This window comes from Peromyscus maniculatus, chromosome 7 (assembly GCF_049852395.1).
Source record: "Peromyscus maniculatus bairdii isolate BWxNUB_F1_BW_parent chromosome 7, HU_Pman_BW_mat_3.1, whole genome shotgun sequence".
Taxonomy (NCBI): Eukaryota; Metazoa; Chordata; class Mammalia; order Rodentia; family Cricetidae; genus Peromyscus; species Peromyscus maniculatus.
The window spans coordinates 120,986,069-121,007,804 of NC_134858.1; the positions used below are offsets into that span (position 1 = coordinate 120,986,069).

Below are 21,736 nucleotides of genomic sequence, written 5' to 3' on the forward strand. Positions count from 1 at the left end.
CTCTGCCTTCTTGAGTGCTGGTATTAAAGGTGTGTACTACCACACTCTACTACCAAAAGAATTAAAATGTCTTTAGTCAGATCCGGGAAATGGCCAGTGTCTCCCTTGTTGAATGTGTTGCTCACCGTTGTGTGGGCCGTTTGTTTGGGTGCATGCCGTTACCTGGCTAGTATCTTTGAGGCATTTGGTTTTTATTTCCTGGAGATGATCTGTGGCCCTTTCCTCTGCTCAGCTGTTGCAAAGGGTCCCTCCTGTGTTGGGAGCCCCAGTGATGGACAGAACCTTCATCTCTCTGCTCTGTCTGTTCCTTCTTTGCTGGAATATAGGTATTCTGGCTCTCCCCACCCCTTTATGTGTATGGATGTTCCATGGAGGCCAGAAGAGGTTGTCAGATCCCCTGAGACTGGAGTTACAAATAGTTGTAAGCAGCCATGTGTGTGCCAGGACAAGAACCTTCTGTTGGTTTGTTGTTCGTTTTCTGAGAAAGGGTTTCTCTGTATAGTCTTGGCTGTCCTGAAATTCTCATTCTGTAGACTAGACTAGCCTTGAACTCAGAGATTTGTCTGTCTCTGCCTCCCAAGTGCCCGGCTAAACCTGGATCTTTTGGAAGAGCAGCTAATGCTCTTAACCATTGAGTCACCTCTCCAGCCCCTCTCCGGCTTTTATATGCTGCCCAAAGCATGTGCTCTGTTTCCTGCACTGAACACTTAGCTCCTTTCTCCCTGGCCTCCACTGTATCGCCCCACAACTGGGGACCATGCGGATAGTACTGGGCCGTGGTTGCAGAAGCCTCTAATCTTCCTCTATGCCTATGGGCTATGCTAAAAGAATGATGTGTTCAAAAATGAAAGGGTGTTTTAAATGGGTATTTAAATTTAAAAAGTGTGTTTTAAATTTACCTTAAATTACCTTAGTCCCAAAGAAACAATGGGGCAGATGAGTGTAGACAGTTGAACTGGGGAAGCTGTGAACAGCTCTTAGGGCTTCAGGGATGTAGACGATTAATGTTTTACCCTGGGACTGGGAATTTGAAGATGTGACTCCTGCATTCAGTGAACATAAGATTGGAGGACAAGCATCTCTGATTGTGCATACAGAGACCTGTGTGATGTGTCCTGGGTACTTCCCACATAGGGCTTAATATTGGCTGCTTGGTGTTGAGTTAGAAACAGGCTGTGTGGGGGCTGGAGAGATGGCTCAGAGGTTAAGAACACTGGCTGCTCTTCCAGAGGTCCTGAGTTCAATTCCCAGCAACCACATAGTGGCTCACAACCATCTGTAAAGAGATTTGGTGCCCTCTTCTGGCATGTAGACATACATGCAGGCAGAACACTGAATACATAATAAATAAATAGGTCTTTAAAAAAAGAAAGAAAGAAACAGGCTGTATGCTGCTGGCTGTGTAAAGGTTTGACAGTTGGTCTTGGCTGTTTCTCCTTAGCAGAGCTACTTTTTACTGCTGTAGCTGAGGCTGGCAGGGAGTTTTGGAAATCATCATATTGCTATGGCGGCAGTGAAATTTCTTCATATTTTTAAATTTGGGTTCTGCTTGCTGATAATATAAGGGAAGAACAGGTAATTAGAGAATCAAAGTTATACAATAAATGCTGTTCTGTGATGCACTCTTAGACTATGTCACTAAGAAAGATTCCTTTCACCATTAAATAGATACGTGGGCCCAGCTGTGGGCGACCATGCTGGTGGTACTTCCCCCTCTCTCCTCTTGCTGCTCTGATAGCTGCTTTCCTGGGGTCTGCAGCCTCTTGACCCTCCAGGACTAAGAGAAGTATATCGACATATATTCCCACCACCACTCCCATCCAACTTTCCCAGTCTCTAGCTTCTCACGCTGGGCATGCACTAATACCTTCTAGCTTTTCCGGAGTCAGGATGCCTCTGTAGATGACTTTGTAAAGTCTGAGCTGAAGCAGCTGGCCCCTTGCCTTTCCTACCACATAGATGAGTAATGTTTATTTACCTCACAGACTTAATAGGCTGGTTTGTGTCCGTGCAAAACTCTCAAAAAGTCCTGTAAAGCCTTTGAGTCATGTCAGAGTGGCACATGTGAATGTTTGTTAATTCTTTGTTGAGGTAACTGGGCATAAGTATCAAGAGTCCAAAATGGATTTTTTTTTTCTCTTCTGAAAAATACCAAATGACATCAAATACAAATAACAGGTCAACAGTTTTTTCATGCTGTCATTCATTTTCCTTCTCAGTACAGTGATAACCTAGTTTCCGATCTCTGTCCTGCTGTCATATGTATCCCTAAGTCGTATTGGTGAAATTATTAAGGCCACTCCACGTAGTTAAAAGGGAGGTTTATTTTGTGGGGTAACTTACAAATGAAGGGATAGGTAGGTCGCAGGGTCTGGGAAAGACGTAGCGCAGTCCAGAGGTGTTCTCTGGAGAACTCTGCTCCGTCTACCTCCAGCATCCAGGGTTTGGGAACTAAGAAGGCGGTGCATCCGGATCTCTGGTCTTTAGGGGTCCTCTCTCGGCTCCGCCTTATAGGCGTGGCAGTTACCGAAGCCTCAATGGGGATAGTACTTCCAGGTCAAAGCTGGAATGGCTATCCACTACAAAGTCGTTCCAGAAGGGTTTACCCTGCACTGAAAGCCCGGGCTGGTGTGCAGGGTGAGAGGCATACTTCACAGTCGTGAGGCTTCCTAGCTTTACAGGCCAACCAGGGAAGAGTGTTTATTTTACTCTGAAGATAAGAGTTCATTATACCAGCTGAGGTTCACGTTACCACCAGTCTTCTCCTCCTTGGCTGAAGAAGGCCTCTGCTTAAAGGCCTGCTACACCCACTGACAGGGGCAGGGCACAGTACTGGGCTCGGTCATTGCACATGCCCATAAGCCCCCGAGGTAGCCGATACCATCCTTTTCTCATTTCAGTGACTTCACTTTTTTCCCTTTTGCCTTATGCAAGCTAGGACAGCTCTCTGATTTTTGGCCCTTGGTGACATTCTTTATGCTGGCACTCCAGCATTCCACAGAGAACAAGTTCTTTGTGTTTGTAGAGACTCACACAGCTTTTCTGTTGCTGTCTTATGTAGTTCAGCCAATGCTACCCCGGAATTTGAGGGGCGAGGAGGTGATGACCTTGGCACAGAGATCGCTAACACCCTCTACCGGATATTTAACAACAAGAGCAGCGTAGACCTGCAGTCGCTCTGCATCAGTCCTCGGGAGCACTGCTGGGTTCTCTGTGTGGATGTGCTGGTGAGTCATCGTGTATCGTCCCCCGTCTTACACCACCTTTGTTGAAGACCTAATGGTTTCTTTCCTCCCTCTACTGTTCCTCCTCATGGGGAAGTGTTTTTGGGGAAGAGATGGTCTCCTGTAATAATCTTGTATTTACAAGATAAATACAAAACATTAATAAATGGTACACATAACACCATTCTATAACAAAATTGTGGTCATAGCACATAGCATAGCACAGTGAGTTGTACCTAAAATCACCCATAGGAGTTATCAGGGAATTAAAAACAAGGACCCTCTGGATGGTACCAGACAGATTATTAGAGTTTAGCAAGTTGGCAATTGGTGTGGGATGATAAGCTCTTTTCATACCTTTTCAGGTAAGCCTTCCAAACCTTCTGTGAGTAGACACTAGAGACCTAAAGAAGAAAGGGAACTAGACTGTCATTTCTGATCAGTGGGAAAAAGAGCTCTACAGAAGTAAAGAACTCGGCCAGTGTGAGGCAGGGCCTTCACTTGGCCACACTCTCTGGGCCTCACATGCAAAGGATGTTCTTCCAAGGGAGGCTGCCACATACAAGAGAATTTGAGTACTCTGTTCCTATGTTCTGATTAGGACATAGATGGTCACCTGAAATAACTGCTACTGAATATTTTTAGATTCCGTATAAATATACTTAGATGAGTATGGGGCAGGAAATAATAACAACAAGGCTTCTTGGGAATTAGAAGCTGCTATGCTGTGTTGTCAGGAAGAACTGTGGGTTTCCCTTCAGTGTAGCCTCTTAGAATTCACCCAGGGCTTAAGTACAAGAGCTGGCCCTTGGGAATGTGTTGTGGTAGAATGTTAGTTAAAGATGTGTTACAACGCCAGGTGGTGGTAGTGCACGCCTTTAATCCCAGCACTCGGGAGGCAGAGCCAGGAGGATCTCTCTGAGTTCAAGGCTAGCCTGGATTACAGAGTGAGTTCCAGGGCAGGCACCAAAATTACACAGGGAAACCCTATATCGAAAAACAACAACAACTACAAAAAAGTGTGTTACAATTGTTTATCCTGTGGAACATTTGTTTAATGATGCAGTGATATGTTGCATTCTATTATGTTGCATTTGTTTAACTCTGTGAAGCTGTGTTAACTGTTCTTGTCTAAAATACCTGATGGTCTAATAAACAGCTGAACAGCCAATAGCGAGGCAGGAGAAAGGATAGGCAGGGCTGGCAGGCAGAGAGAATAAATAGAAGAAGGAGCAAGAGAACAAGGAGAGGAGGACACTGCGGGACAGCCACACAGCCAGCCACAAAATAAGAGTGAAAGGAAGATACACAGAACTAAAAAAAAGGGAAGAGCCCAGAGGCAAAAGGTAGATGAGAAAATATAAGAAAAGCTGGCAAAAAAAAATAAAAAACAAAAAACAAAAAACAAAAAAAAAAAAAAAAAAAAAAAAAACAAGCCAAGCTAAGGCCGGGCATTTATAAGTAATAATAAGACTCTGTGTGATTTATTTGGGAGCTGGGTGGAGGACCCCCAAAAGACCAAAGAGTAAAGCATAAAATATGTGTGCTGAGTGTTTTGCTCAAAAACCTGAGAAAAGGATCCAATTTTTAATTCTAGAATTATTTTTCATTTGGGTCTAAAGTATGTGGCCAGCAATAGGCATTTCTATATAGCTGGATGTTGTTAAGGGTCTTTCTCAGGAGGGATGATGAATGTACAAATACATAAAATGTCATATCCATCAAAACTAGAAAGAGAGATTCATGACTTCTCTTTTTTAAAAAATATTTATTTATTATGTACACAGTGTTCTGTCTGCACATGTCCCTGCAGACCAGAAGAAGACACCAGATCTCATGACAGGTGGCTATGAGCCACCATGTGGTTGCTGGGAATTGAACTCAGGACTTCAGGAAGAACAGTCAGATGGCTCTTAACCGCTGAGCCATCTCTCCAGCCTTGATTCATGACTTCTCAACACATGACTTCTCCATCTCCTTGAGGAGTCTGGTTATTGGCTTTTTTCCAGAACCTCAGACAGAGGCTTCTTGGGAGGGTAGATTTGCCGCTTCCATGTGAGGTGTGCTCTGATCTCACCTGCAAGAGTCTACCAGAGGTAGACCTGGGATTTTATAATTAATATACTGTACAGTGGTATAGGTCTGAGCACTGGGTGTGTGTCCCCGACTCCATGCATGCATGTCCTCTGTCAGTCATCTGATAGCAAAGGTAGAGCGAGGCTTGCAGTGCAGTTGGCAGCCGTCTGGGCTGCAGCCCCTGCTTAGGTACTGACGCTGCTGCTCGTGAGTCCCTGTCACCTCAGCGGGGCAGCAGCTTCCTGCATGTGTGCCTGTGTAACCGCACCTATGGACAAGCAGTGGCATGTCACTCTCCTCATGGTTGGGCTAGCCAGGGAGGGCAGCCCACCTCCTTATCTTTATTTTAGCTAATTTATTTATTTATGGTTTTTGTAGTCTTTTTTTTTTTTTTTTTTTTTTTTCTTTTTTGAGACACAGTCTCACTATGTAGTCCTGGCTGTCCTGGAACTCACTATATAAACCAGGTTGGCCTCAAACTCACAGAGATTCACCTGCCTCTGCTTCCTGTGACCTGGGATTATAAATATGAACTACCACACCTGGTTTCATGTCTTTTTTTTTTTTTTTAAATATACATTCAGCATGGCTTAGGAATCTGTTTCTTAGCTGGGTTAATGCTTAGTGATAAATAATGCTGACTTTTTGTTTCTCAGCTGCTGGAATGTGGTGGGAATTTGTTTGATGCTATTTCCATTGCTGTCAAGGCTGCTCTCTTCAATACGAGGTGAGTTTCCCTAGAGACCAGTCCTGTGGGCCTGTGTAGGACTTACCATGGAACACCGACAAAGAAATTGTATGTCTAAAATGGTTCAGTGTTGACAGGGATGCTATCTAATGCTAAGCTCCAGGAAAGAGATTTTGTGAACTAAAACTAAGTAAGATATGTGTATTTTTGTGTTGTTTTTTTTTTTTTATTGTTTTTATTGGTAAACGTGTGTCATGTAAACAATATTAGGAAACCAAAGATACAAAAAAATTACACCTTAGCTTCAGGTTGTCTACCTATTACAGGATGGACTCTGAAAAATGCCTTTCACTTTCTCATGTTCCATTTCTACACATAGCACCTAGCACCCAGTAGGTGTTTACACGTTCCTTGATTGTGCATATGAATGTTCTAGGAAGGGAGCAACTTGGTTTTGGTTAAGAACAGTGGTCCCCCCACTGTGTTTCCTTTCATAGATAGGCTGTTAACACACACACAAGGAGCTAAAATTTGTGTTTCTTTGATTATATCTATGAAGAGAGAGAGTCTAGCAGCTGAGTAATTGTGTAGGTCAATGTGTGTTCATTTCCTGAGGTACCTTGGGGTAAAGTGGGGTTTAAAAACTTGTGATTGAGGCTGTTAGGGTAGCTGAGTTGGTAAAGAGCTTGAGAACCTTAGTTCAGTTTCCAGAACTCAGTTTAAAAAGCCAGGAGCGGTGGTACACACCTGTAACCTAGTGCTGAGGAGGCAGAGATGCGAGGATCCATGGTACTCCCAGCCAGCCTGCCTAGCTGAGTCAACAAGCTTAAGGTTCCAGTGAGATACCGTCAGAAAAATAAGGTAGGGATCAAGGAAGATACATGAGGTCCTCTGATCTCTACATGTATGTAAACTTGTGCACACCACACGCACAAGCCACTAGGTAAAGAAAACTTTGAATAAGTGAGCAAATATGTTTATTCTGGAACATCCCTCATGGTTTTTTTAATGGTGAAAGTTGAGCAACCTGAGTCTCAAAACATTGGAGATTAAAATACACACAGCAGTATCTTCAGAGGCTTGTTAACAAGGAAATCTACTCACTAAGTGCAGCTTTCACATCCTGTTTAGATGGTTGTTTTACTTTGATTTTGGCTATTGTGTTTGGTATGTCTGGAAATAACTCAAATGCTCACTATCTTTAGTTTATGGACAGTGTAACACATAGAGATTTTAGACTCTTTCTGTTGTTTCGACTACAGAACAAATACAAACATAGTCAAACTTACATAAGAGCTTGCAAGATGGAGTATTCATGAGCTTAGGAGCTATAGTGTCCTCCACCCAACCATGCCACTGGATTCTGTTAGACCTTCTAAGAGGTGGTCCAGGCACTCATGTGATGAGAGTTTGCATGCTAGATCCCATCACACCAGCAGCCAGCACCCGGGCTTTGTCAAAATGAGAAAGGAAGTTGTCATCAGAAGTGGCTTAAGATGAGTCTCCTTGGCTAGCTGGGTCCCATGGGTGCCAGGGAGCTGGGGAAGCTGTTTTGCTGTGAGGGAGTCCTAGTCTTCACTCCCAAGCAGCAAGGAGCAGTGACCCCTTGATGCCCTTGGATAGAGGATAGAAAGACCTTTGTGCACTGGAGTCCCCTAGAGGAGCTGATGCCCCTCGGTTGCCTTTCCCAACCCTCTGCCCAGCTATGCTAGGGCCAAAACATTAAGAAGTTTCTCTCCCTCCCTCCCTCCCTCCCTCCCCCCCTCCCCCTCTCCCTCCCTCCCTCCCCCTCTCCCTCCCTCCCTCCTCCCTCCCCCCTATCCCGCAGTGTGTGTGTGTGTGTGTGTGTGTGTGTGTGTGTGTGTGTGTACATGTACATGTACAGGCTCCTTTTTTGACATACCAATCCCATTTCAAACTGTTTACTGCCCAGTTCAAATAGGATATTACTTAGTACTCTGGGCTCCTGACATGGAAGCTCTAGCCTCAGTTTTTGACAGGTGATGAGGATGAGGATGAAAACAAGATGGAATTAATGAAATTCCTACTTGTAAGAGAAGAATTTCAACTCCTCTTCTCAAAAAACGCTATGTTTCCTCCTTCCAGTAGATGACAATTTTAATTCTGCCTCTGTTTCCAGGATACCAAGGGTTCGTGTTCTGGAGGATGAAGAGGGGGCAAAGGACATTGAACTGTCTGATGATCCTTATGACTGCATCCGACTGAGTGTGGAGAATGTCCCCTGCATTGTCACCCTGTGCAAGGTGTGAGCTTGTTTCTTAGCATTTTTGCCATCTGTGGGGAGGTGGGTGTAGCATGAATCTTAAAAGTTCTTATTAAAAACAAAACCTAGGGCTAAGTATTGGGTGAATGCTGGAAGATCAGAGAAGCAGAACAAGCCACAGCCACCTCGCCTCGCCAGTTCCTCAGCTGATCCTGTTTCCTCAGACTGGATGCCTCTGAGGCCTCATCCAAATGAATCTCAGCTGAACTGTTGCTCAAAAGCCTAAAAGCTTAACCAGCTTAGTTCCTGGCCTTCACGCCTTGTATACCTTTCTGCTTCCTGCCTTCACTTCCTGGGATTAAAGGTGTGAGTCACCATGCCTGGCTGTTTCCAGTGTGGCTTTAAACTCACAGCGATCTGGATGGATCTCTGCCTCCCAAGTAATAGAATTAAAGGTGTGTGTGCCACATTTTCTGGTCTCTGTATCTAGTGGCTGTTCTGTTCTCTGACCCCAGATAAGTTTATTAGGGTGCACAATATTTTGGGGGGGACACAGTATCACCACAGGTGGGTCTCCTCCAATCCTAACCTGTTGAGATTACTTCATAAGTTGGGAGGTTGTAGTTGTACAAACCATGTAGATGTATCTTTAACCCAATTCTAATAATTCAATTACATTAGAAACTGTCATCTGAGCCTTCTGCTTCCTTAGCATTAGGGCTGTCCTCTCCCTCGGCAGGCCCTGCACTTTATTGTACTGCTCATGTCCATTAACTCCTACCCCAGAGTCCAAGGTAACTGAACACTGGTAGATTCTCAAACAGTATTCCTCTGTGGACCCTGATGTCCACATATAGGAGCTGAGGATGTGGGACCAGGTGTCCCATGCCAGGTGTGGTTTTCACAGAGCCCAGAGGTTTTCTGAGCCTGACATCTAGCATAGCCTCTGGCCCGTGTTGGCTGGGATTGCGACTAATTCCACAAGAGACTCATTATATAAAAATGAAACTGAGCCAGGTGCGGTGGCTCATGTCTCTAATTCCAGAACTCAGGAGGTGGGGGCAGGAGGACTACTGCAAGCTTGAGACTAGCCTAGCCTATTTATCAAGTACCTGGTCAGCACGGCTGTACACAAGACCTTGTTTCAAAACAAAACAAAATGAAAACAAATTTCAGTCATTTAATTCCACTGAAAGTCCTTTCAGAACTGGGATTGTAAAGAAATGTTCATGGGGTGTTGGGATTGAACAGAGCTCTGGAGAGTGGCTTCATTTTGCTTGTCCCTTGGATTGGCTCTCTGGATTCACTGTTGGAGTAAACAAGATGTAATGTGGCCTCATATATGCATATCTGGTCTGTGTGCCCTGTTGGAATGCCTAGTGGCCTCTGTCCTGATGAACTGTCTGCCCCCACACCCCTTGTTTCCATTTTTTGTCTTTCATTATCTTATTCACACAATGAACTATATTAACAATGTTGAACATTCCTTCCAGCATTTTCCAAATGAGCAGAATTTAAAATAAGGTCTGGAATGAGCCATGCATATGAAGTCTTGTAGGCTTTGTGTGAGGGGAATCTGGGATCTCTGGTGTATTGCTCACATGTGTATTAAGCAGCCCTGATCTTGCAGATTGGCTGCCGGCATGTGGTGGATGCCACACTTCAAGAGGAAGCCTGCTCCTTGGCCAGTCTGCTAGTGTCAGTGACCAGCAAGGGAGTTGTGACGTGCATGAGGAAGGTGGGGAAGGGAAGCCTGGATCCTGAGAGCATCTTCGAGATGATGGAGGTAAGTCCATAGTGCTGGGGCAAGCCTGACTTCGAGAGCTTGCTGCTTCATTATCCATGTGTCTTCTCCATTCACACTCAGGACCCCACCTTGGGGCTGGGAGAGCAGTGGGTAGAGCTTTGGGCTGGGGATCAGGCCCTGCTGGTGACTGTGTTTATCTCCTCTAATCCCCATTGGCTGCATTTAGTCTGAGTATTGACTTCAACCATGTAAAGAGTCACATAACTCTCTCACAGGATGAGGAATTGAATTCCTGTCCCTTCTAAAAAGAGTGTAGATGAGAGCAGCACTAAGGAGTGACCCATCACAGTTCTTCACAACCTGCAAGTATTTTGGGGAAAGCTAGCAAGGGTCAGATGAGAAGCTCTAGGGGTGGGTGAGAAGATAACTCAATGAGTAGTGATTGTTCCATACGATGGGGACCTGAGTTCAAATCCCCAGTGCCCACGTAACTGGGCCAAGTGGTGCATGACTGTGATCCTAATGCTGGGGGGCAGAGACCAGTAGATCCTAGGGGCTCGCTGGCCAGCTATTCTAACTGGTAGGTGAGCTTCACCTTTAGTGAGAGACCCTGTCGCAGAAATTGAGGTGGAGTGATAAAGGAAGACACCTAATGTTGACCTGTGGCCTCCACAAACACATAAAAGGACATGATGGAGAGTATGTTTGGTCCCAGGTGTCAGCCTGTCCCAGTAAGGCTAAGTCTCTGAGGAGCAAAGCACTTCTCAGTTTTATTAAAGCAAGCAAAACATGATGTGATGCTTACAGTTAGCTTAAGCAAATACAAGTACAATGAGGGAATACACCTGGTGTTATGTCTTACCATCTTTGGTCATGTGAAAAGAGCCAAGAATATTCCTCCCAGGCCTTTGTCTTTCCCACAGAGATAGTGTGACATGCCAGGGATTCCCTTTCTACCCTTGCTTTCAAGTGCATTCACTTACATAGTTTGTGCAGTTCTTTATAGAAGGCCACCTGCGGGGAAAACATTCTGTACTCTGCTCCAACCATAGTTCATAGCTTTCTTACACAGGCTTCCACATCTACAGGTGTAGGCTGTGAGTTCCAGCTCAAGGCTGCAGGTGTCTCCTGCAGAGTGGGAAGGATGACTCCCTAAGCTGCTCTGAGGATGTGAAGGACAGGGTGGGGGAGCTGGTGTGTCATCGCCTGATGTTGTCAGTGACCATCAGCTCCTGTTCTCTGCTCTTTTTAAGCAGCCTGGGTTTGGGTTTCTCTACATGCTGTTAGAATGTAGTAGAGACCCAAAAAGACCCCTTTAGACAAGAGGAGCTCACATCTTCCTTTAGAGAGGGCTCACCCCAGAGAACTTAATGGTAAATCTGGGTGTTTTAAACAGTAGCAAAGATTTATTGTATACTATGTGCCAGGAACTGTTCTTAGTATTCTTCTCCATCTGTTATCCTTCACAGTTCAGTCTTTGAGATGAAGAACCTGAGGCACATAAAGAATAACCAGATCTCTCTGGAGTGCTGTAGCCATGCCTCCAGGGCTTCAGTGACTGGGAAATTAGCTCCATCAGTGAGCTGAGCCTGGGTTTCCCTGACGTTGGGAGTGAGGTCTGCAAACTTGGATCTAGGAGCCACAGGGCTGTGGCTGTTCATTTCATAAATGGACACAGTGGTTCTGAATGCCCAGTGGTTAAGTGAGAACCTCTGAGTGCCTCTGCTGACTGCGGCCTCTGCTCTCCACCCCTGTTGTCCTTGCTCCCACCATTCTCCTCCTCTTTCTCCCACCTTCATTTGCACGAGTAATCAGACCACCTATTTCAGAGAACTGGACATTTCCTAGTGTAGGGCGTGTGTGTGTGTGTGTGTGTGTGTGTGTGTGTGTGTGTGTGTGTGTGTGTGTTTGCATATTGTGTGGGTGCATATGTGGAGAGGTGCTTGTTCAAGTGTGCATGCATGTGGAGACTAGAGATTGACATTGAGTGTCTCCCTCAATCATTCACCACCTTATGTATTAGGGCAGAAGCTCTCACTTGAACCCAGCGCTCATCAATCCAAGCAGTGTAGTCAGCCAGCTTGTTCTAGGGATCCCTTGTCTCTGGCACCCTGTGAGCTGAGATCACAGGTGGGCTACCACATCTGCCCACCATTTACTGGGTGCTGGGAATCTGAACTCCAATCCACAATAATCTTTTCATAAGTAGCGGTACCTGGAGGCTCACCTCACATGACAGTCAGGGCCAGGATAAACACAAAGGTTGTGACTGGCCTGGGGCTGTGGTACAGGCCTGGTGTCTTTCTCGATGACACTGAGATCCAGTACAGAAGCAAAGTCACAGCCACAAGCTATGGGAGCATTCAGAGCTTGCAATGGAGATTTGGGGTTGGTATTGTTGTGCCCAGATCGTGACCCCCAGAGAGACCACCAAAGACGAGCATGCCGGAATGCAAAAGCAAGGTTTAATTCTGGATATCCAAAAGCAATACAAGCCTAGGCAGGGACTTCGTCCAATGCATCCAACGCAGTGGAGGCTGGAGGAAGCACCCACCTGTCTGCAAGCTCAGTTTTTAAAGGGAAAAGTCATAAGGTTACATCATTTAGGGGTGCTAGTACAGGTACAATTCTGATTGGCTCGCTTCTAGGGACTTCTAGAAATTACTTCTAAGGGAGTGGTTGCCCGCCACCATTTCTCATTGGCTGCCCTCAGGTGGGGGCATTTCTGTGGTCAGTTACCCTGGAAACTAGGGAGAGGACATTCCATAGTCTGGCAGGCATTACCTCGTGACTATCTTGTGGCTCTGTACTTTTACACTTCCTGGTTTCTGGAATCTGAACTGACTGGTCTCAGTAACTTCTGGCCTGTTCCAGTAACTTATGGCCTGTAGCTAAAAGGAGCAGTCTTAGGCCTTTAGTTTTGGGGTGAGAGCATTTTGGTCTTATTTTGGTTCCACATTTCCCCCTTCTCATGTGCCTAATGGAACCCAATCATGGGTTTTGGACAGTTAGCTCCTAAGTATCCCTCTCTAATAATGGCCATGTATAGTTAGCCATCTTGTCTCTATGCCAGGGAGTTTTCTTTTGACCCAGCATTTCAGCCTTTTCTGAACAGGGAATATGGGTGATGTCTTCTCTTCTGGAACTGCTTCGAGCTGGCATTGGGGCGCCGCTTTCAGGGGCCCCAAAAGGCTGAAAAGCTGGTCAAAGACTGGACAAGGGGGCATTTGTCAGAAGCATGTAGCTGCCTGACTCCATAGGGACAGGGAAGAACCATATTAGCTGGGCTGGTCCATGTCAGCTTTTAGCAAGTCCGGAGCTCACAGTCGTCTGGAGCAGTGGAGTCAGCAACTGAAACTTGGAGGTGACTGCCAGCCAAATGGAAATCTGTTGAGACAAATTTAAACTAGGAACAGAAGTTAAAATTTATGAACTTATTTGGAACCCTTAGGTCCATACCCTAAGTAATGGGAAAATCAGTAGTCCCAAGACCAGGAGAGAGGAAAAATACCATCTTTAGGAATACTTATCTGGGGTCCTTTTGACCTCTGCGAAGTGGGTCTAGGTTTTTATGACTCTTTTGATCCTTTGAGGCCTACTTACAAAATGACATAAAAGTTTTAGATACATTACTCAAATCCATATTGTAGACAAAGCAGGTAATGGGTATCTTGTAAAACAGCAGAAGTGGACTCATACCTTTGAGTCCCAACAAGTTACATTTCTAAAACAAATCCAAAATATTGAGCTTGTAACTGAACAGTAAGTAGTCATTGCTCTATCAGCTCATCAGGGCTCCTAAATGTTAAGCTCTGAACCATAGAACAGGAGAGTAATCTGAAACATATCTCATTTTAGACTCATATCTGAACCTTTATGACTTACTTAAACTTTTATATCTTAGAACATTTTCCTAAAAGTGAGCTAATAAGCTAGCTATGGCCTTGCAGATGGATCTGGTTGATGCTGCCATGCTGACAAAGTTAGAGCTAGCCTGGCCATCAGTACTGTCAGAGATCTGAGAAGGATAAACTATATCTGAGTGCAGACCAAGAAGCTTCCAATCCTATAAATTACAGGGATCAATCCCTACCCAGGTCTTCATATGTTGGAGGCACCAGTCAGAACAGCATCAATCTTCTTCCGCCATCAGGTCCATAAGGCAGAGTATTTTTCCTGTGGAATCGGGACATGGAAGACTGACCTTGATCACGCAAAAGGGTGCAATCAATTCCAGTGTCCTACTGCTTGTCCACAGTCTGGGTTGGGTCCTGGCGGCAGGCGTTGCATTGGGGCATCTTGCCCTGTGATCAGCGTTGTCATATTTCAGGCAGATACGTTGTGGTGCCTCATATGTAATCTTCTTTGGAGACCTTGGGTCACTGCTAGGATCTGGAAGCCTGTCTGATATAGTAAGCTTTTAGATCAACATTTAAATGCCATATTCTGCAGATCTCTGAAGTATGAGGGCTGTCCAGGTATATCTGAATAGACAAACTTTGTTTCTAATTACTTGTTTCAAGCTCAACCCTAAAAACATATGCAAGAGACTGAGTAAATGAGTAAACTTACATCAGTACTTACTTACCCTGACTACAGTTAAAAAAAACTTGATTACTTATGACTGACTATTTATGTTCTCTACAAAAGTAGCCTAAAAACAATGCTTTTAAGTTGAAGCTCTTCTAGCATCAAATACAGGTTCAGTAAAGAAACCAAAACAAAATGTCATTATACAACATTCTTAAGCCTGAACGTACCTTGGGTAAGAAGAAACATTTTAAGCCATTGTTTTTTAACTATAAAAACTGTTCTTAAAAGACTGAGATCTCTCAAATGTCTTTCACCACTGCAACTAGACTCTTTTTGGAACTCTAGTCCTGCCATACATTTGCAAACCTCAGCTGTTTCCTATGATTCCTATGATTCCTATGTTGCAAAGTTTAGCTGCCAGAGCAAGGTATATTCCTGTGAATAAAAGCATTGATGTGCAGCTTTAATATTAATCAAATAAATTCTCTAGAAACTTGCTGTTGAACACTTGGTAAAGACATAAGTATTAGGTGTTAACCCGAGTAGATCTTTATAACCTTAGTAAAAGATGGCTGCCAGCTACATGGCTTCCCAGGAGGTCACTAGCCAAGATGGAGGGAGCCATGTGGTTGCTGTTTAAAGCTCGTTTTTCTAAACAATAATTACTTGCACATATACATACAGTTGGATCCAAGTTACACATATACATACATACAGTTAAAGCTTACTTATATTTTCAAGTCACATACCTGTCCACATACACACATAAGCAGTTTGCAGAATCATTAGCCATTTTTAAGATGAAAACAAATAAGAATTAACTTTCAAATTCAGTATTTGCAGGTATAAGAAACCATAACAATTTACATCACATCCCCTCTGACCTTCTACGACCTTCCATGTACCCTCAGTCCGTTCCTTTGATCCCTCAGACATTTACTCCAGACAAATTCCACCTTTTTTTTCCTTCAAAACAGAAACTCTTACCAAAGTCTTTCTTGTGATTTCCCTCAGTACTCTAGAATATATTGTAAAGTTACAATATTTTAAACAAGAACAGAAATACATGCATATACCATAACAAGAACAACTCTCAATTTGCATCAGCACTGTACCACAGACAAGAAACTGTTGGTGACATTCCATTCTTGGAGCCAGACCTTGATCAGGTTTTAGCCCCAGGGCAGGTCTTGGGAGCCCCACCCAACAGCATGGAAGAGGAGGACGGGGAAAGCGGAAAGCGGGGAAAGCATGCACCATGGAGACAAAAGATGACTCCACGCCCTGGCTGGGCCCACAGACTTGTAGGCCACTCCTCAGCTGTGACCCTGGAGGGGCAGCTAGTTCTCCACCAGCCCCCCACACTGAGCTCCTTGAGGCTCCTGCTGGCTCCCGCCAGCTCTGCCCCATGTCCACACAGGAGCCCAGCCAGAACCTGCCGGCCATACACACAGTGCTCACAGCCCGCTCTAGCACAAAGCCATGCCTAGTTCCCATGCAGCCAAGCCTCTACTCCACAGCTTTTTGAGCGAGCTGGGGCCCCGAACCCACTGCATCTAGACCCTGTGATGCTCATGGGCCGCCTAGCCCTCTCAGCGGCGCCCTGGGTCCCCGAAGTAGCATCTGTGCAGCTGCTGCCTGTGCTCTGGTCAGAGAGAGCAAGGAAGCAATGTTAGGTTAGTCTGTGTCAGTTCAACCACCAAAGGGGTCTCCATCCCTTCCACTGGCAATCTGGCCCACAAGTCCCAATGCACACACAAGCTCAGGCATAAAACACTCACACATGTGGCCACAGTTCTCACACATTTATACATTTATGAAAGTATAACAAATAACACTGACGAACAAGATAGGCAGACAAAAAGGAAGAACAAGGGCCCTACAGATGGTCCAGGCAGACGAGAGTCCGGAGAAGGAGCCTCGATAATGCCAAAGACCTACAGATGGGACAGGGAGAATTCAACAGAGTTTCCCGATCCCCAGATGGATCCAAACAGACAGACCCTTCATGGGCATCTCCCGATCCCCAGACGGATCCAAGCAGACGGACCCCTCACGGGCATCCTAACAGACGGACCCCTCTCGGGCGTCCTAACAGACGGACCCCTCTCGGGCGTCCTATGACGGGGGGACCTGTAAGGACCCCCGCGTCCTGATGAGGGGTTGGAACGTCTTCCAACTCCTCCAGCGTCACCTTACAGGCGCGTCCGCCAAGGTGAGCCTGTCAGATTCAACCGCCGGCTTCGGATAAGAGAATGAAAGTAACAGGAAAACACAGACAAGAAAATGGAGCGCTCTTACCGATCGGTGCAGATGGACCTCCGGAGCTCTTAGGTGTCCCGGCGGGGGGTCTCTGGGGATCCCGGACGAGCCCCCAAATGTTGTGCCCAGATCGTGACCCCCAGAGAGACCACCAAAGACGAGCATGCCGGAATGCAAAAGCAAGGTTTAATTCTGGATATCCAAAAGCAATACAAGCCTAGGCAGGGACTTCGTCCAATGCATCCAACGCAGTGGAGGCTGGAGGAAGCACCCACCTGTCTGCAAGCTCAGTTTTTAAAGGGAAAAGTCATAAGGTTACATCATTTAGGGGTGCTAGTACAGGTACAATTCTGATTGGCTCGCTTCTAGGGACTTCTAGAAATTACTTCTAAGGGAGTAGGGAGTGGAAGCCCGCCACCATTTCTCATTGGCTGCCCTCAGGTGGGGGCATTTCTGTGGTCAGTTACCCTGGAAACCAGGGAGAGGACATTCCATAGTCTGGCAGGCATTACCTCGTGACTATCTTGTGGCTCTGTACTTTTACACTTCCTGGTTTCTGGAATCTGAACTGACTGGTCTCAGTAACTTCTGGCCTGTTCCAGTAACTTATGGCCTGTAGCTAAAAGGAGCAGTCTTAGGCCTTTAGTTTTGGGGTGAGAGCATTTTGGTCTTATTTTGGTTCCACAGTATGTTGTGTTCTATTTGTTTGTTTTTTAAGACAGGGTTTCTCTGTGTAACCTTGGCTATCCTGGAACTTACTCTGTAGACCAGGGTGGCCTTGAGCTCACAAAGATCCCCCTGCCTCTGCCTCCTGAGTGCTGGGATTAAAGGTATGTGCCACCACCACTTGGCTGCACCATAGTCTTAAAATGATTCATGAGCCTGAGACAAAATGAGCCTGGAGACAAGATAACAAAGATTTTGTTTTGGGGGTCTTTGGAACATTTTGTACATGTACATTTAGTCTTTTTGTTTGTTTGTTTGTTTTTTGTTTTTGTTTTTGTTTTGTTTGTTTTTGTTTTTGTTTTTAATGCCTGCCATGTGGCTGATAATTACAAGTGGATAGTCTGACTTCCTCACATGTCACTCTTCTAATGTGCCCCTGTGGGTAACCAAAGACCCCATCCAGGGGCTGACTTTGGCCCCTGAGCATTTGTGCTTGGAGGTCTGGTGCCAGGTGAGTTAGGAATGGCTTATTAAGATGGCCTGGGTAGTTTTTGCTCCTCCCTCAGCGGGAGGGTTCTTTGTGGTCTCTATGCCTCATAAGACAGTATGTATGCCTCAGCCAGGTTTGGTTGGCAGTGTGACTGTTTGTTGTGGCAGCAGGAACATTGATTGTTGGGCAGCTTTTTCTGGTCCTCAGTGATTTATTTGTGTGTGTAGAGGATTTCCAAGTGTAACCATGATGCTGTTGATGTTTATAGTTCATTTGGTATTAATTTGAAGTCCTTTGGTGAGCTAGGGTGTTGGAATGTGTGCCTAACTTCTAGGGAAAATGAAAAGCTGTAAATATTTCAGTGATGCAGACAGATGTGTGGGTGTTGGGCAGGCTGGCAAGCAGGTAGGGGCTTCTGATCAGTTTGTGCCTCACCAGCAGGCGACCTCTGTTGTAGGTTGGTTGGTTGGTTGGTTGGTTGGTTGGTTGGTTGGTTGGTTGGTTTTTAACTCTTTACTCTTTGGTCTTTGGGAGCCCACTACCCAGCTCCCAAATAAATACATGGAGTCTTCTTATTACCTATAAATGCCCAGCCTTAGCTTGGCTTCTTTCTAGTCATTTTCCTTAATTTATCCCATCTACCTTTTGCCTCTGGGCTTTTATCTTTCTCTAGTCTATATACTTTCCTTTACTTCTTATCTGTGGTTGGCTGGTCCCTAATGTCCTCTCTCTTTTTTCTCGCTCCCTGATTTTCTCTCTCATTTGTTCTCTCTGCCTGCCAGCCTTGCCTATTTCTCTTTTCTGCCTGACTATTGGCCGTTCAGCTCTTTAGTAGACCAATCAGGTGCTTTAGACAGACAATACAACATAGCTTTATAGAGTTAAACAAATGCAACATAAAAGAATACAGCACATCTTTGCATCATTAAAAAAGTATTCCACAGCATAAACAAATGTAACACATCTTCAACTAATATTCCACAACACTCTGTCCTTCCCTGTCATCCTGCAGAGCAGCAAGCGAGTGGGCAAGGTGCTACACATGTCCTTGCAGAGCATTCTACACAAGGAAGAAAGCCTGGGGCCCAAGAGACCGAAAGTCGGGTTCCTGGGATGATTTGTCATCACTCCTGTGGTGGACATTGGTTATTTCACTTCTCCTATGAGACTGGTTTGTATATATTTTTCTTAATTGTTAAAATGTTAAGTCAACATTTGTACATGTGAAAATAAAGTCTTTTTTCTGGTTTGGTTTGGTATTACTAGCATCTCCAGCTTTATACCGTGACTCCATCTAGTTTAGCATTCTGCTGCCGAGAATGCAGTTGAAAAGGTCACCATCCTCCAGGGAGCTGCCTGCTTCCAAGGTACACGAGGATGACAGCAATCCGTAGAATAAAGACCCTGTAGAAGCGAGTATATGGTGCCATATACTTGTAATGCTGGTGTTGGGGAGGATTTCAAGCTTGGCTATTTAACGAGACCCTGTTGTTTGAATCTTAGATGGCCTTTTAATAAAAAACCCAGAAGCCGGGCGTTGGTGGCGCACGCCTTTAATCCCAGCACTCGGGAGGCAGAGGCAGGCGGATCTCTGTGAGTTCGAGGCCAGCCTGGTCTCCAAAGCGAGTTCCAGGAAAGGCGCAAAGCTACACAGAGAAACCCTGTCTCGAAAATCAAAAAAAAAAAAAAAACCCAGAGCCAGCTGTCAGGATGAAAGGAGAAAGATCAGAGAAGTGGAACAGCCAGCCACTAGTTCTTAGCTCTACAAAATCCTCAGCCTAAGAGAATGAGTTCCTGTTTCCTCACTCCTTATAAACCTTTCTCTTGCCCAGACATCATTTCCTGGGATTAAAGGCATGTGCCACCACTGTCTGGCTCTGTTTCCAGTGTAGCCTTGAACTCCCAGAGATCCAGATGGATTTCTGCCTCCCAAGTGCCAGAATTAAGGGTGTGTGCCACCATTGCCTGACCTTTATATCTCATGTAGTGGCTGGCTCTGTCCTCTGATCCTCAAGCAAATTTATTAGGGTATACATTATATCACCACATTTCCCCTTTTTTGTCTAAAATAATAAAAAAAAGATTATAACTAATATAAGAAAAACTATATACAATAAGTACATACAATATATACAGTCAAGAATTACATTAACAATGTCCAGTCTATTAACATTTGACAAATTCAGAGAAAATACTCTATTATTTATCCTATTTTGGTGAGTCCAAAATGTACCTAATTCACTTTCTATCCTAACTTGTATTACCAACCAAATACTATCTTTTGATGTCTTTCAATCTTATACACTTTACACCTCTTCAGTGAGTTTCTTTTCTGAATTTGTTAACTAGGAAATCTATAACTATTTAATCTTCAACTCCCTCAGAGACCTGAGAAGGAAATAATATTACATGATTACCTAAGTAATCAGGAAGTACAAACAGGAGACTTCCAAAAAATGTGAGGAATGAGAGAAACAGTTGGTTGCCTGGAGTCACCCAAGGTTCCTCTGCAATGTTGGGGCATCCATCTTTGGCCTACTGGCTTAGCATAACTGACAGACTTATCTATGAAGCAGGATTTTCTAAAGGGTCTTCCTACCTTGTCTTGGCAAGGTTTGGCAGTCCTTTCTTTTGTGTCCTGCTTGTCCATTTTGGACAGCACACTGTCACAGTCGATGTAAGAGCATTTTCTTGCCCAGTGGCTAACTTGTGCCACAAAGAAAGTAAATTCCATATGGAGTTTCTTTGATGCCCATCATCTTCTCTGAAGTATATTGGTGCTGCCAGGAGCAGACATATCTCATTGTCATTTAAAAAAAAAAATCTGTTATTGAAACATCTTAAATGCCATATTCTCTGTAGATCTCTGAAGTGTTTGAAGATGACCTGTCTATCTAAAATACATTTTTGTTTGACCTTGAAAACATACCTAATATGAATACAAGTTTGATTGTAATGACTATTAACTTGCATTTCCTATATCCTAATTAGTTGGTAATAATAACTTTCAAGGACTAGCAATTTGTGTTACATTGTTAAAGGAACTGTATAGGTATAATCCCTTGAACAAGATTAGAAATATATGTACAGTATTTTCTAACAAAATCAATCTCAAATTTGTATCTATATATATATATAATGTATATATAATATACAAAAATCCAATCCAATTTAAAATTAGTAGTTGCTTTTAAAAAGTAGATTCAATAATCTGCCATTTTCTCTACCTCTTATCTATATCCTCTTTTTTCTTTTTCTTTTCTTTTTTTTTCCAAACAAGAACCCTGAATCTAATCTCCATGTTTAGCTTTTTTTCCTGGCCATTATCAATTAACAGCTTGTAACCAACCATCCTAAACAAAGACAATTATCCATCACCCATTGAAAGGCCAAAAACCACCCACCCCACCTCTTGGGAATGTGGACTTCATGTTCTTAAAATTACTTCCTGCTGTCTGGGAGCAAAGGCATCTTTAGGGGATCCTGAAAAGAAAATTTTGGGGTTAATTGTTAAGTCCTTGGAGAGGAAGCCGTATAGTTGTTGTCCAGTGTCTGAGTAATGGGAAAGTGCAGGGCTTGTCTCAAGTCCTTGCTCTAGTAGTGTGTGAGGCTGGATCATCTCAGCTAGCCATCTTGAAATTGGCCTGGGCAGTTTATAGTCCAAACTGTGCCCAGGTTGGGTGACAGATGTTGTTTGAATCTTAGATGGTGTTTTAAAAAAAAAAAAACAGCCGGGCGGTGGTGGCGCACGCCTTTAATCCCAGCACTCGGGAGGCAGAGCCAGGTGGATCGCTGTGAGTTCGAGGCCAGCCTGGGCTACCAAGTG

At 44.5% G+C, this 21,736-nt stretch overlaps 1 protein-coding gene across 2 annotated transcripts in view; it reads left to right on the top strand.

Annotated features, from left to right (window-relative positions):
- Positions 1 to 19,172, top strand: part of Exosc7 (exosome component 7) — a 42,178-nt gene extending 23,006 nt beyond the window's left edge. For both annotated transcript variants that reach the window (XM_006990795.4, XM_042281937.2), the window contains exons 4-8: positions 3,062 to 3,227; positions 5,957 to 6,027; positions 8,129 to 8,252; positions 9,843 to 9,998; positions 18,923 to 19,172. In XM_006990795.4, the coding sequence (XP_006990857.1) occupies positions 3,062 to 3,227; positions 5,957 to 6,027; positions 8,129 to 8,252; positions 9,843 to 9,998; positions 18,923 to 19,027 (622 nt within the window). In that variant the 3' untranslated portion in view covers positions 19,028 to 19,172. The remainder of the gene's footprint in view (positions 1 to 3,061; positions 3,228 to 5,956; positions 6,028 to 8,128; positions 8,253 to 9,842; positions 9,999 to 18,922) is intronic.
- Positions 19,173 to 21,736: the final 2,564 nt, after the last annotated feature.